Source organism: Panulirus ornatus, chromosome 27 (genome assembly GCF_036320965.1).
Source record: "Panulirus ornatus isolate Po-2019 chromosome 27, ASM3632096v1, whole genome shotgun sequence".
Lineage (NCBI taxonomy): Eukaryota > Metazoa > Arthropoda > Malacostraca > Decapoda > Palinuridae > Panulirus > Panulirus ornatus.
Genome location: NC_092250.1, coordinates 3,473,774 through 3,489,950, shown reverse-complemented (window position 1 = coordinate 3,489,950; position 16,177 = coordinate 3,473,774). Strand labels below are relative to the sequence as shown.

At 34.5% G+C, this 16,177-nt stretch overlaps 1 protein-coding gene across 18 annotated transcripts in view; it reads right to left on the bottom strand.

The window, feature by feature from the left end:
- Positions 1-234: 234 nt before the first annotated feature.
- LOC139757548 (protein quick-to-court-like) overlaps positions 235-16,177 on the bottom strand; it is a 148,526-nt gene continuing 132,583 nt past the window's right edge. For 14 of the 18 annotated variants that reach the window (XM_071678128.1, XM_071678129.1, XM_071678123.1 and 11 more), the window contains 2 exons: positions 6,610-6,750; positions 235-2,385 (listed from right to left, as the gene is read on the bottom strand). In XM_071678128.1, the coding sequence (XP_071534229.1) occupies positions 2,164-2,385; positions 6,610-6,750 (363 nt within the window). In that variant the 3' untranslated portion in view covers positions 235-2,163. Of the gene's footprint in view, positions 2,386-6,609; positions 6,751-12,974; positions 14,087-16,177 lie in introns of those variants that run through there. The other 4 variants (XM_071678137.1, XM_071678136.1, XM_071678120.1 and 1 more) reach the window with 2 other exon arrangements.

Genomic DNA, 16,177 nt, shown 5'->3' with positions numbered 1-16,177 from the left:
CATCACTTAGCTGTTTTTTAGGTGTGCAGTAAGGCAGTTACTGACATGATAGGTATAATAGAAGACAAGTTTTCATTTGTGACAGTGTTAGATAGGGGAGAAAAATAAGACAAAATATACAAGGTCCAAAAAGTCAAGAAAAGTTTGCTTGGTTTATCATAAACAATCCAAGGACAATACAAAAATAGGTTTATGTAATGAATCAGATCACATAAGGATTAATAAAGCAGGAAATGTAATATGAATAAATTTATTGTTTTACATATCTAAAACCATCCCTCACTCTTAAACTGGACTCTCGTAAATTAAGTAAACAAGCAATCGTGTATATAGATTCCAATATATCACATTCATTGCCAAGGCAACACATGATGCATATGGCAACTGTCCAATGCTAGGATGGTGAAGCATATATCAGTATAATTATCATAGGAAGCACTCATTATATCTAATCTTATGATAAATTTCCATGAAAGTGTGTCATCTAAACACTGACTGCATAAAAATAATGAATGTTAAAGTTAACAGTATAAACATTACAATTTATATGTATATATATATATGTATATATATATATATTTGTATATATATATTCTTGGACGACATATGTTTATGAAGAGAATAATACACTCTTAGGGACTAACAGCTACTTTAAAAGATAACAAGATAAGGAACAAATGACCAAGGTTACTCAGCTTAAACTTCAGAGTTCTTTGGCATGCTGAATAATTGACTAATTCAGTACAGGGTACAATAGTATCAAAGTATGTAAATTAAGTAGGTATAACACTGTTAAGACTAACTGTATGGTTTTAAATATCAACTAGTACTAACAGCTGAAACCCTACAAGAACAACCTGTCATCACAAAGTCTCAAAATGACCCCTAACCTCTGATATTATTTAATAGTGAAGCTACCATCTTTGCAAAACATTTTGGCAAAATAAGATAGAAAACTTTTAAATTGTTGTTCTAATTTCAACATAGGTAAATGAAACATAATCATGGTTATCATCAGCACTGTTACTAATTTCAAACAAGAAAACAACTTTGGTTAATTTTTTGCATGAAAAAAATACATACACAGGACAAATCCTAATTCAATGAGAATGGGTATTCACAGTGCATCTGTAAGACTATTTATAGTTACTTTCACAATATATTATGCACATGATTTACGCATCTATAGAAAATTTGTTAATTCAGTTAAGCAGTTATCTACCAATCTAAAGAATTTATTAATGCTTTATAATATCATTCCCCTCCTTTAACACAAGCACAGAAAAAAAAAATATAGGGTTTAATGATAACTGACAAAGGCTTAAATCCACCTTCCATTTTCATATTCTGAACCATATTATGCCTTGTATTTTTTCCTATGATTTGAATCAATGATATCAACAACTTATCCTTTCCAAACAATCTAAAGTAAAACCTTTACAGTATGTAGTACATCAATGACTGTCATATTATCCTTGTTAGATAGCTTGTGACATATCTCCATATTTCAGATACTTTTGAAAATTACATTATAAAGAGTAAGAGACTGAAATTTCTTTGAGATAAAAGGCTCAGTGATGAAAGATGATGCAGTTGATTAAAATGAAAGCTTTCCACAGCATTTCAGGTGCATCATGTGATGAATGACCTGAACTATAAACATGATAAACCAACAAAATAACACTGTATTCAGACTATCCAACATGTTGTGAGATGCCATCATGAAATACTTGTCATGGTTATGAGGCCTTTTCAATCACGTTTACTTCATTCTTAAGCAACATAAATAATGGTTAACCATGTACACATTTACATATGTTGAACTTGTACTGCAAAAATCCATTTGGTTTAATATTCACAGCATTAGCACAGTTTACCCTATACCCCTAAGGCCCCAAATTATCAACAGATTCTACATGAAGTGTACACAACTGAGCTGTGTTAAAGATATCAGAGTCACAACCTGCATTCTCTACAAAAGCACTCAAGTTCCAACTGTTTGTGTATCACAGACAGCTAGGCTCATGTGATATCGTACCATGGTATAATCAACTAGTACATCACAGTAATCATTTACCTAATCTAAGCCTTTTAATCACTTTTAGACATCATAATAAGATTGACTTTCAGATTGTACAATCATAATCAGCATAAATTTAGTTTTTATTTAATTACTTTATCTATGTTATATCTTTCGCTATCAGAATACCCAAGAATACTCTCAATAGCACGAAGGTGGCCCCTAGAGTTATCTTTATCAGTGAGAAAGTAGTAGATGGCTGACTTGAGAAACTGGAGAGTAACTTCTGGATCCAATTCCCCATTACGGTTGGTGCTGCTGTTGTTGTTGTTGTTTCGACAAGCAATCTCACGATGGTAAAGTGCCTGGGAAAATATTCAAGGTCATCATTCCTCTGAAAAATCAAATCTTTCTACATAACATTCACTGCGAAGAGAATCCATATCCAGTTAGCTGTATAAAAATTGACAGTATTTCAAGTGGAAACAAAGATATGAAAACCTCCAGTATGAAGCTAGGATATGTGTTAGAAAGTATCCAGCACTATCAACTTTGTACAGTATTTTCATGAATATTAAAGAATCTCTCTCTTATCTACACTGACACCATTGCCCACATTCAAAGCAGGTGGAACATGCAGAAGCTTCATATAATATTTTGTCTATCAAGTATCTCTGCACTTTCGAGTTTAAATATATGACAATAATATAAAATGTTTTCTAACAAGTTCTTCATATTGCTTTGTCTTTCAAATAAGTGAAGCATTAGTCATACACCTGCATTAAGAAACAAGAATGTATGAAAACAATGAAGTTGCCTCAGCAAGAGAAATGTTCAAAATGAGTGAAGTAAAACTCATCCTACTTTAAAAACAGATAAAGGTACAGGTATGGGAAACAATTAACTACATTGTAATTGAAATCTCATACTGTTGAAATTTTATAATAAGTCAGATAATCATGTGGGCTGCAGAGTAAATGTGGCTAAAGAAAAGAACCATAAATTGGAAACAACACCTTTCCCAAGAAAGTTGTTCCATTGGTAATTAAGACCAATCAACTACAGTATCTAAAAAGTGAATGCATCATCACAGTGCAAATCTTTATTTACTCTAGCCATTCAATATAAATAAGTAGAAGACTAAAAAGTATAAGGTAACTTAAGGCTTATATACAGCAAATAAAAATATACATTTATATATAATGATAAACTGCTGGCAGCTAAGTTTAGATCTAGGCTTTAAAGAACTAGGTGACTGCAAGCAAATACACAGTACATGCTCATTATACTCACATTCATAATTGTGGGTCTGAAACAATTTGCATGCAAAAAAAAAAAAATAGAACCCTCAGTCATTAATAAACATATTCAACCCCTAGAGCTTTTCCATTTTTTTTCTAACATGTCTGAATAAACTAAAAACTATAGTGTGTATATATATATATATATATATATATATATATATATATATATATATATATATATATATATATAGGGACTCCTGGGGCAGGAAGGTAGAGTAAGGTACATATGAGTGTTTCAGGACTTCACCTGCTTGAAGTTACTGTGAGTGAAAAGTCACCTTTGGCAACAGTATCACTGTAAGTACAGTCTCATTTTATCTGCTTTTGGAAGCATGCAGCCTTGGGCTTCAGAAGCATTTAGAAAGAGGTCCTGGGTAATAATCATTCATGTATCTCCCCTGATGATGTGATTATTCAATGAAAGCACACTTAGGAACTTATTATGTTTCATTTTGCTGTGGTTTTATGTATATACTAGATCACATGCACCATAGGTTTTGGTACATTACACATGACAGCTAGAGACCAAATGTGAACGAATGTGGCCTTTTTAGTCTGTCTTGCTGCCGGTACCTTACTAATGCAGGGGGTGGCAATGCTGTTTCCTGTGGGGTGGGATGGTGCCTGGACTGGATGCAGGCAAGCAAGTATGAATATGTAAATGTGTATATATGTCTGTGTATGTGTATATATGTTTATGTGTGCTTGTTTATATGTATATATATATATATATATATATATATATATATATATATATATATATATATATATATATATATATGTTTGTGCGTTTATGTAAATACGTGTGTATGCAAGTGGATGGGTCTTTCTTCATCTGTTTCCTAGCACTACCTCGCTGAAAATGAATGTGTAAACAAATGTGGCCTTTTTGTCTGTATTCCTGGCACTACCTTGCTGATCCAGGGGATATCAGTGCTGTTCTCCAGTGGGGCGGAGTATCAACGGGAATGGATGAAGGCAAGCAAGTATGTATAGATGTCTACGTATGTGTATGTTTATATTATGTATATGCATGTATGTGTGTGTATGTGGGCGTTTATGTATATATATGCGTATACGAGTGGATGGGCCATTCTTCGTCTGTTTCCTGGTGCTACCTTGCTGATGTGGGAAACAGCGTTTAGGTATAATAATAACGATAATAATAATATTAATAATAATAATAATAATATATATATGTATATATTTATTTTGCTTTGTCGCTGTCTCCCGCATTAGTGAGGTAGCGCAAGGAAACAGACAGAAAGAATAGCCCAACCCACCCACATACACATGTATATACATACACGTTCACACACGCAAATATACATACCTATACATCTCAACGTATACATATATATACACACACAGACATATACATATATACACATGTACATAATTCATAGTCTGCCTTTATTCATTCCCATCACCACCTCGCCACACATGTAACAACCCCCTCCCCCCTCATGTGTGCGAGGTAGCGCTAGGAAAAAACAACAAAGGCCCCATTCGTTCACACTCAGTCTCTAGCTGTCATGTAATAATGTATTTAAATTACTTAATCACTGTTTCCCACATCCACCCTCCTCTGTACAACCCTATCTATAGCCCATGCCTTGCAACCATATAACATTGTTGGAACCACTATTCCTTCAAAAATACCCATTTTTGCTCTCTGAGATAACATTCTCACCTTCCACACATTCTTCAACGCTCCCAGAACCTTCGCCCCTTCCCCCACCCTGTGACTCGCTTCCATGGTTCCATCCGCTGCTAAATCCACTCCCAGATATCTAAAACACTTCACTTCCTCCAGTTTTTCTCCACTCAAACTTACCTCTCATTTCACTTGACCCTCAACCCTACTGAACCTAATAACCTTGCTCTTAATGACATTTACTCATGTGTGTCATATGTGATGGCTAGCATGGATGGCATTTTGCTCTATGGGAGAGACTGTCCATTCAAGGTGACTCGAGGATAGGAGTTGGATTTGCATCTGTTTGGGGTTCAAATAGTGATTGAAGACTTTTGTGTTCAGTGAGACATTGTTCCAATTGTGTAATGTACTGCTGCATGTTTTTGATGCTGCTGTAGTGTCAGGGTGTTGTGATTGCAAGATTGTCTGCATGTGAAAGAACCTTCACACTGAAGTTTACCTAAGGCAGTGGGAAAAGAATGAACAGAGTTGAAAAAAGTGCTACTCCCTGGGGAACTTAATTGTAGAGTTTAAATTTTTTAAAGGTGAAGTCATTGTGAGTGGCTATGGCATAGCAGCTTCCTAAGAAATTAGCCAACCAGATTTGGCATTGTTTTTGAGTATGGTTTCAAGTATTGTAGGTGTGAGTATGCACAGGGGGACAATATCAAAGTCTTTGTTGATGTCTATTGTCAGTAAGTACTGGGGTTGTAGTTGGCTCAATCAATCTAGCTTATGTTGTGTGAGCTCAATGTGTAATATGGTGGTAGATTAATTATCATTATTATTATTATTATCATTCTTATAATTAATAATATTATTATTATTATTATTATCATATTATTATCATTATTCTTATTATTATATAACCCCTCCAGCTACATACAGCTTCGAGGCTGCACTGCAATTTGAAGCAGAGATATGATGGACTCTATTGAACTGAGAAGTACTTTGACAAGAATGTGCTCCCTTTTGTCAGATGATAACAATAAAATCTCATTAAAGGTAACTATTCATTCATGGTATAACCACAAGCAGGTGGAGCCTAGTTTATATATATATATATATATATATATATATATATATATATATATATATATATATATATATATATATTTGACTTTATTCTGCTTCCCAATATGGATCATGGCCCTCCTTAATGCCACTTCAAACAAAAATGTGAAATGCTACTTTTACAAAATTCAAGATCATATAAACAGCTAGACAATAGGCATCTACAGAAAGTATCCGAACACAAAATACGTGCATTGGTCAATCCATGTAAGGTTTACTCTAATTTAGTACTTCCTTCCCCAAAATTCCCAATACGTGCCTTGCTGCTAACAGAATATCTATTTTAGTAGCTAACTGAACAAGAGCAGTGCAGGACAGGTCTGATATACAATGGCCTTCAGCGAATGCAGTGTGTACAGATAGCTCTGGAGAAAGTATAGTCGTAAAAGTATGGTACTAAAAAATATATCGTAAGAATGTTTAATGTAAAAGCAAAGTCATAAATGAAAAGTGGTATTGATGCTGGGTTATATGTGCATGTTTGTGTACAGTGAGACAGGTAGAGTACGCACCTGTCTACGTCCCTGGAAGTACAGACTGATGGCCTGTTTACCGTCCAAGAGTGCTGCTTTTGGTGCACCAAGAGAAGAAGCCTTTGTGAGGCCTCGGACCACAGGGGAGAACAGTGAGGAAGGCAAGAGGGGTACAGCTTCCTGAAATGAATAGCCACTAGGTTCGTCCATGCAAGACTGCACGACTCAACTTTGTGGTGGTAGACCCAGACCCACTAAAAGTTTTACTGAAGAGACAATATTCAAGGAATGTTATCCTTCATTTAGCAAAATGTATCTATGATTTGATCCAGCAAACAGTTGAGGTAAGTGTAAAGCTATATCATTTTTTTTTTACATCAGCTAGTCACAACATCAAATTCCATATGAAGCTTATCACAAGTTAACTAACTAAAACAATATAAACTGCTGTGAAATTCAGCAAACAAAACCTACCAGTCCATTAAAAAAATCTCCTTCCATCAAAACTCTATAAATGTTAAACGGTTTATGTAATACAACCCTATTAAAGCACCATCCACATCATTTGGATATGAATCAAAAGGACAAAACAATGAGTTCACAAATAAACATTTGGATCTAAGAATTCAGAGTGGCACATACATTTTATAGAAATGATAATCTAAATTCTTTATCAAGAGTTATTAAAGTTACTTCAAACACAAAGTGAATGTATGTGATAGCTTTTCCCACCCAATATATTATGAAAAAACTCTGGTGGTGATAGTATACTCAAGTGGCTGGAAGCATTTTTACTACAAAGAAAAGCTTACTGCAATATCGAGACAAAAAACAAAAGAAGATCAGGACTACATTCCCAGGATCAAATTCACTGATACTACTCCACGTTACAGTCATACACAATTGTAAGTCAGTCTGGCCAGTAGGTTTGGCGAATGTTGAAGTTAATAGATACAGACAAATGAAGTGCACTGACAGGGAGGGAAGGTTGTAGGGGAATAGGTTATAATAGACAAAAGAAATTGGTAATCACCAATTATGATATTCACCACTGTGGTGAGAAATGTATGTCAGAGTGACCTACTTTGGGTGAGATACTAAAGCACTCCTCCATATGTACATCAAGCAGTGGTCGAAGATTGAATCTTCATGTAAACTTGAATGAAGTATGGATGCACATGTGAATGTGGACGTAGACATGGATGATGAAAATAATATATCTCTTCCTCTACTTCTTAGAGATTAACTAAAACTGATTAAACACACACACACACACACACACACACACACACACACACACACACTTTAAATTTATGAACCTTAGACAAGAGAAGAGTGAAAGGTGACCAGTTGACAACCTTTAAGTTTTTAAAAGAGAATGATAATGAAATTAAGTAAGAAACTCAGAATGATGATGAAATTAAGTAAGAAACTTGTTAAAAGGGTATGTAAAGAAATATTCTTACCTATAAGAGCAATGGATGAATGGAACAGAATGACTGAGGACATGGTTAATGCAGACAGCATATATAAATTTAAGAGGTTGCATGATAGTATAGTGTATTCAAGAGATGGAGTGCTAGAAGTGTAAAACTCCCTCCCCATACAGTGCAAATAGGTAGTTACAACTTAATGGGAGACAACATGATTTCAGAAAAAGAAGGTCATGCATAACAAACCTCTTGGATTTGTAAGAGAACAAGCTCAGTTTTGTACAAAAGAAAAGGCTTGGTGGATTGTTTATGTCTGGACTGCAATAAAGCATTTGATGACGTACTGCATGGGAAACAGGATGACTGGGCAGGAATAAAGGGTGGAGAGACTCCTTTGATGGACAGAATATTATCTTGGTGGAAAGAAACAAAAAAAGCATGTCAAAGGAGCCTTCTCAAAATGGGTTGAGGTCACCAGAGGAGTTCTACAGGGGTCTGTTTTGGGGCCATTCCTCTTCTTGATTTATAGTAATGACTTGCAAGGTATGGACTCCTATCTAAATAAGTGTATGGATGATAATAAGGTCTTAAGAGAAGTGAAAAGCATGGAAGACTGCATCAAGTCAAAAGGGGATATTGACAGACTTCAAAGTTAGTCTGGTATGTGGCTGATGAAGTTCACATGAGCAAATATAAAGTCATGAGGATGAGTCATAGTGAAAGGCCTCAATATGAACGTTATCTAACAGGAAATAAGCTGCAGGATATTGTGTGTGAGAGGGATGTGGGAACTGACAGTCTGTAACCTGCTGCCTGAGTCCCACATTAAGAAAACTGTTAAGACAAACTGTCTACAGGCAAATGTTAAAGGAGCATTCAAATGTATGGATAAGGAAATACTCAATAAGCTTTTTGCATCCTGCATTTGGCCAAAACTAGAATTTGCTTCTCAAATCTGGTCACCACACTTAAAGAACCACAAAGAGGTAACAGAGAAGGCACGGAGGTGGGTGGGTAACAAAGATGGTACCAAACTGAGGAGGTTTGTTGCAGATAAAGGCTAAAGGCCTTAAATTTGCCCATCATGGAAGAGAAATCATTAAAGGGTGACCTAATCACAACCTTTGTTTTTAAACCAGGATGATGATATAGACAGTTAATTGTTCTTCAAAAGATGAAGGGACAGGACAACCAAAGGCTATAACATGAAAATAAGAAAGTTGATAAAAGATGTATAGAAGTACTTTTGTTGTATAAGAGTGGTAGATGAATGGAATGAATTGAGGCTTTAAAGGTAGTATGAAAGAAAAGAATGTTCAAACATGCAACAACCTCTTCATCCAGAACAGATAAATAATTATGCTATAAACTTAGAGAGTTATACAGAAGAGCAACAAAGACAGTATTTGAATACAACAGGCGAGTTACAAAGAAAGGCCAAAGGCCCTAAATTTGCCCCATTTGGAAGATAGCAGAGTGAAGGGTGACTTAATCACAACTTAAATTTTTAAAGCAGTTTGATGACAAAGATGGTAAAAAAATTCTTCAAGAGATGTACAGATAGAGCAATCAGCTTCTTTTCCTTTTCTGAAATCTTTTTTAAAATGTTTCTTGCTAAGATACTTGTTAAGCTTTTAAATGTTTAACATTGCCACAGAGAACTTTATGGAGATAAAAAACACATACCACAGAGCTAAGTTTTTTACCTTTTTCGAAAGGCCAAGGCAAACTTGTCAACATCCACTTGAAACAGTTGCTGAATCGGATAATTCACCGACATACAGCACCCCAGTACAAATCTCTCCTCCTTGCACCATCCCAACCATTTTATCACTATATCAAGAACTTGTCACAACATTTTGTCACAACCTTACACACAAAAGAAAGAAAGATGGTGGATATCTTGGAAACTGAATGCATGAGAATATGTGACTTGAAGTATGTTGATCATATACATGACGAAGAGAGATATAGTAGTTGGCACACTGACTAGGAGTGCTAACCAGTGTGTGTTGAATTGATTTAGGCATATGGAGAGGATAAGAGAGAAGACACTGACAAAGAGTATCTTATGTGTTTGAAGAAGGGAGTAAGGGGGAAAGGGAGACTGAAGAGGTGGATGAATGAAGTACAAATAGGTTTTGGAGATCAGGGTCTGAACATTAAGAGAAAGAGATTCATATATTTGCAACACTATTAGGAATACTATACCTTCAGACATACTCATCACTATTCCAACAAATATCAACTTCTCCTTCCACATGCTCCTTAATAAACCCAGGAACTTTGTCCCTTTTCCCACCCTATAACTCACTTCAGCCCTGATGGTCTATCCACCACAACATCCACATCCAGGTACTGAAAGCACTTCATTTCTTCCAGGTCCTCCCCATTCAACCTTAGACTCAAAGCATCTTGTCTCATCCCCCTTTAGCACTAAGTTATCTTACTTTTGTTAATTCTTTTTTTTTTTTTTTGATGAAGGAGGCTCTGGTCATGGATAAAAGTTCGCATCAAGGCTAGGCCTTATTGAAATATAGAGAGGATTATGAAAGGGAAAAAGAAGAGATAAGAAAAAGTATTTAAGTATTTTGAAGGAAGTGAAAAGTTTGTCTTTTAAAAGATGCCAAGTCATGATTATTGTGAAAGATATGAGATGGTAGAGAGCTCCACAGCTTCAAGGTGTAGGGAAAGAAACAAACAAGTTATCAAAACAGTCTACCCCTGAGGTGCCAATGGCCACACAGTAATCATATGATACAGCTCCTAACTCTCTCCTTTCTTACACTCCCCTAAAGCATCACCAATTTCTGGAGTTTCTTTCTATAGGCTACCACCAGAGATGTGCCATCTGCAAACAGTAACTGATTCACAGTTCTTTAGCAATATATGTTATCATTTTAGCATTGGTTAATGTTACAAATGTTAATAAAGTGGAAAATGTAAATGAATCATATTTTGTTCACACAACTCTGTAATCTACTGAATTATGGTGAAAGTAAGAACTGATAGTGGCCATTTTGAAAAACTGCCTACACCTCTGATGGCCCTACAGCTAAAAATCCTTCTATAGACATGCCCTAATTATGAGACAGATTTCATCTTTTCATCAAAGACGAAATGCTTTCACACATGGTCAAGTCTTTAGCATTTACCTTACAAACATGCCAACCACCTATATTGTTTCATGGTCATCTTAGTAACTTGGATATAAAGTTCTGATCTCTAGCTGTGCTACCACAGAGCCATTCTTTACGTTATACTTGTATTCACATGCATCAAATGAAAATTACTGTAAACAAGATATTATTTGCTTAAGCATGTTCTCCAGTGGTAATGGCGAACAGATGTCCAGCTAACCATTATTAATTTTACATGTGTACATGACTTGAGCATAATTAACATTTTTGCATTTCCTAATTCTACTAAAATATCCCCATATGCTGTTTGTGTATCTATGTGGAGGCACCTTATGAGTGCACTGTTTGAGACTGCCACAAAAGTACTATAAGTACAGGTTGAAGACTGTGTTTAAAAGAAACTGAATTTACTGGAAAATACAAGAGATGAATGAAGGAAAAGTGTATAAAACATGAAATGGAAACAGAAATGTTTAATAGATTTATGTAAATAAAAGGAAAGCAAATGAAATTAATGAAGTACAATAAGCTATATCAGAAGGTTCATAGATGTACGTAGTCATGCACTAAAAATCATAATGTAGATTTTCATGTGTTGTTTTTCTTCTTCATAATTAGGAGTCATGTCTATCCATATATAATCATAACCTCCATTCCCACTTTTCATTATGTAAATTTGGAACTGACTCACTAAAAATCTATTTATTCTTTGCTTTCACAGCAATGTCACTAAGCATATTCTTTCCTAAAATTTTTATTGTTGCCTTTTGGTATAATAAAGTGTCAATGACCCACAGTCAGTGTTTGAGACATATCCTGAAGAGTTCTAGGTGGCCTAAAGGACAATGCAGAATTTTAGGAAGTGTGTAAGACCTCTTAAGAAGTGCTGTAGTACCACTTTGTTAAGAGAAAAGTACTATCAGAGTGAGAACAGTCAATCCTCCTTTTTGGGTAGGGTGGTTCTTATACATATCCTTAACTTACATATGATGTAATGAAGTCATTGCCACTAAACTTACTTCTGCAGCATTTCAAAGTTTTTCACTGGTTCTATATGCTGGTGCATCAGGTGAGAATTGTTTCCATTCACCTTTCATCTTTATAAGTAACAGTAAAGGTACTTGAGTATGACCTTAGCTATACCAATTCATATTTTCTTTTTAACAGAGCGTTAACTAGATGATAAAATCAATATGTGAACTTTCCAACTTGGTAAATTCATTTCTGCTCAGAAACAGTGCCTACATCTGTACACTAGTAACATTTCAGATGTAAAAAAAAATTTTGTATCTTGGTAAATAATTTTCGACTCTATGGCTGTTACAACAAAATGAATCAGCATTCCTGACTCTCAACACAAGAGAGTCATAACCATTATCAATCCCTATTACTCATGGTGACAAATATATTTATATTTCAAAATTCTCTCTCACTTGACTAATTTACAGATAGGTTATTAAATAGATGTTCTGATGTTCTTCACATAAAACTAAATGTTATTCATTTTTGTGATTTTTGGGGGGTTTATCATTATGAACCATAGATATCGTCACATTATAAAAATCTAAACTTTCAAACATTACACCACTTTTTTTTTACCAAAAGGAATTTCAAATCCTAAAGTTAAATGCCTTGAGCACAATTTGCAAGAGTAACACTGTAAAATGTAAATCCATTAAAGAAAATGCGTGTGATAATTTCTTGGTTCAGTGAGGCAGGTCATGGTCAAAGGTATGATCGACTTGTTGTTCTAGAAATAAACTACCCATACATACCAGAGCAAAAAAAAAAGTAAGCTTTACCATTATGATTAAGAAAGGATACATATTAATTCAAGATATAAATTTCAGTCTTTCGAGAAACAGTTTGACAAAAATACATGCTATTTCGAAATCCCTCAATACATCACATTTTAACAGTTAATGCTGTCTACAACTTATCTGTACAGAAAACACACGCAGTTCTTGGTAAGAAATTTTCTCATCCAGTATTTGAAATTAATAACAGACTATGGCAACTATCCATAAAACTTTAACAATTACTCATGAATACTAACTTTTGAAGTCGAAAGTAAGAACCCTTACAATCCCAATCCCAGTTGCATTAGAGAGTAAACTGCAATACAAAAGCTTAAAATATTTCTCTAATGGTGAAAGTACAGTACATATATCACCAAGATCTGGTATGCACTTTAGGCACATATCAACTGCATAAAATACTCTGATCAATCTATATTATGATGTCTTTACATAAAGGTTGATGCATGTAGAATCTCTTACATTTTAATAACTGACTATAATACATCGAAAAGTTGAAGACATGGGCAATATAGTTATATGTTCATTAATTCAGCCTGCTGCTTTGGTTGTTGAATTTGTTAAGCAGGTGCCACTTGTTTACTCCTTAAATTTATGACTTTGTGGAAAGAGTAAAGATTCCCCCAATAAGATACAAAGCAAAAGAAAAGGTAAGAAAATGTGAGATGTAGGAAGAGGTCTATTTGAACATTGTGAAAAATAGTTTTAGATTTATGACTGTAATCCTCTCCACCAAGTGTAATCACACATGGATGAAGGAAGCAATTTCTGACATATAAGAAGGTCTGTTCCAGTCTGAAAAGATTAAACCTAATATTTTCATCATATCTACATGATTGGATAATTTTCTTGAGACCCAGAGAAAACAAAACTAAAATATATAGAATGTGTTAAACATATGGGTAAGTCCTATTTCACTAGGATACATGTATCAAATTACCTTTAATTTCTCTTAGGAAATCAGACTTTCTCATATGATGGTATACAAGAGTGGCCATAATTAGTTGAAGTTATCCTCTGAAACAGTAAATAATTTATTTTTCATTAAAGCTGGTGTTTCCTCTTTTTGGTGGAGCTTGTGGTGTCCATTCTTCTGAGGTACCCTGAACAGCCTCTTTTTCCTTATCTAAAAAGAAAATGTTTGAATTTTCCACTAAATGTGCAACATTCATTACCCATAAACCTCGTCCATTCCCTAACCTAGTTAATTCCTAGTCTTCCTGACTCTTCACTTATCACAGAATTCCTATTCTATATTCTTATCAGCACAGAGCAGGGGTTGATTATATCAAACAGGAATTCTTTTCCACACTTGCAGTATCCAAAGGAGAGTTATCACACATAAAATAAATATTTCTAATTCTTTTTGACTTCATTTGTTAAGTCCTGGTAAACAAGAAGCCTTCTAGTCTTTGCTTAATCATCTGCTCTGACTACAGTCCTTACAGCTTGCATATATTTTTTCCCTACATTCACTGTTTCAGTTTTTCAAAGGAGTTTATGAACTCATTCCTAAGGACCTAAAGTTACTAGTCTGTCTCAGGGTTTTTCTGGTATCTGACAATTTCAGTGGCTGTCAGTTTATCTATGGTAATTGCCTGATATTTTTTTTCATTATACAGTATTTCATTTACCTAATTTACAATTCCACTTAATGATCTTTTTTGATACATTCCAAGGAATACTGAGTTTTTCCTTTTTTGTACATCTGATCTTCAGAAATATTATGCTACCTTACCTTGGTAAGTTATTTCGCAATACAACAAGTTCCTGAAAGAACCAGAATTACTGCATATGGCAAGAATAACTATACATATTGCCATACTGTCCATCATTTGATTGAATACCAGAAGACATACTAGTACAGAGATTATAATCTCTTTTACTACCTAGCAGAATTTGAGGAAACATTGCTGTATAATGTTTAAAATGCTCAATTACTAAATAAATATCTTTTATGTAAACTTTACAGTACTTGTGACCTATTTGATCTGGAAGCAGTGTGTTTATTATTTCATCATTCCCAGTAACTCTAGGTCAGATGCTTCTGATGCTTCCTGGCTCCCTCTCTGTGAAAGTGTCTAACACAATTAGACTTCACCTAACTAGCTTCCCACCCATGAAATTAGTGTAATTTAATCATAAAGAGGTCCAATCACCACAAGGATTACAAATTTCTCAGAATTAAAATACTAGTAATCATTTACTTAAACAAAGCTTCTACTACTTGAGCCCTACTTACTTCTTCTCTGATGCCCACTGCACTTTAGATTTATTTGATAGTATCTAAATAATTGGTGATTTACCTGGAAACTCTTCAAAACTGCTTTCATCCTTTCCTGTTTCCAATTGATATGATTTTTTTTTTTTACTCCCAGTTTTATCATACTTTCAAGATTTATGTTAAGCACTGCAGGTAATGCTCAATCAACTTAGTTTACATGAAGAGGAAATTTAACAAGGCTTTAATCTTTAATCTTTCTAGGGTTTGGATTGTGATACGTTTTAACATCCTCTGAGAGAATAGTAGGCTGGCCACCAGGAATATTGTGCAGTGAATGAGAAAAGTGTCTTACACACTTCTTGGCTGTCCTGAAGCCATTTTCATTCCTCCCTTCTGGAAGGATAAGAAATGGTCCACACAGCCAACTTGGCAAGATTCAGGGGTAAGATTATCTATCCAAATTACCAACAAATAAATCATCACTCTGAGGGAGGAAATTCTCCCAATGGCAGTGATTCCACAGGCATTCAAGGCCAACTATCTACAACCTTACACAATATTCCATAGTACATATCATCTACTGAAATATATCCATGCTTCTGCTCTGCTACTTTATCAGTTAACTTGATCTTTTAAGAACCATTCTGTTTCTTCAAATCTGCAGCAACACAAGTCATATTTTAAACTCACTAATGTCATATCCCAGTTATTTCAGATATATCTGATATAAATGATGTTATTATGAGAAAACTAAATATTGAACAGTGAATAAGATAAGACTACAGAAATTATTTTTAACAAGTTTTCATAAATTACTGAATATTTGAGAATACAGTATCATTAGATACAAAAATACAATAGACTAATACTTTTATGAACATCATAACACATTTCATCTTGAAACAGAGTATACAAAACAACAGACATTTATTTTATCAAGAAACATACATACTATAAAAAGTCGCTTGGAATATGACAGTACTGATATGTGCT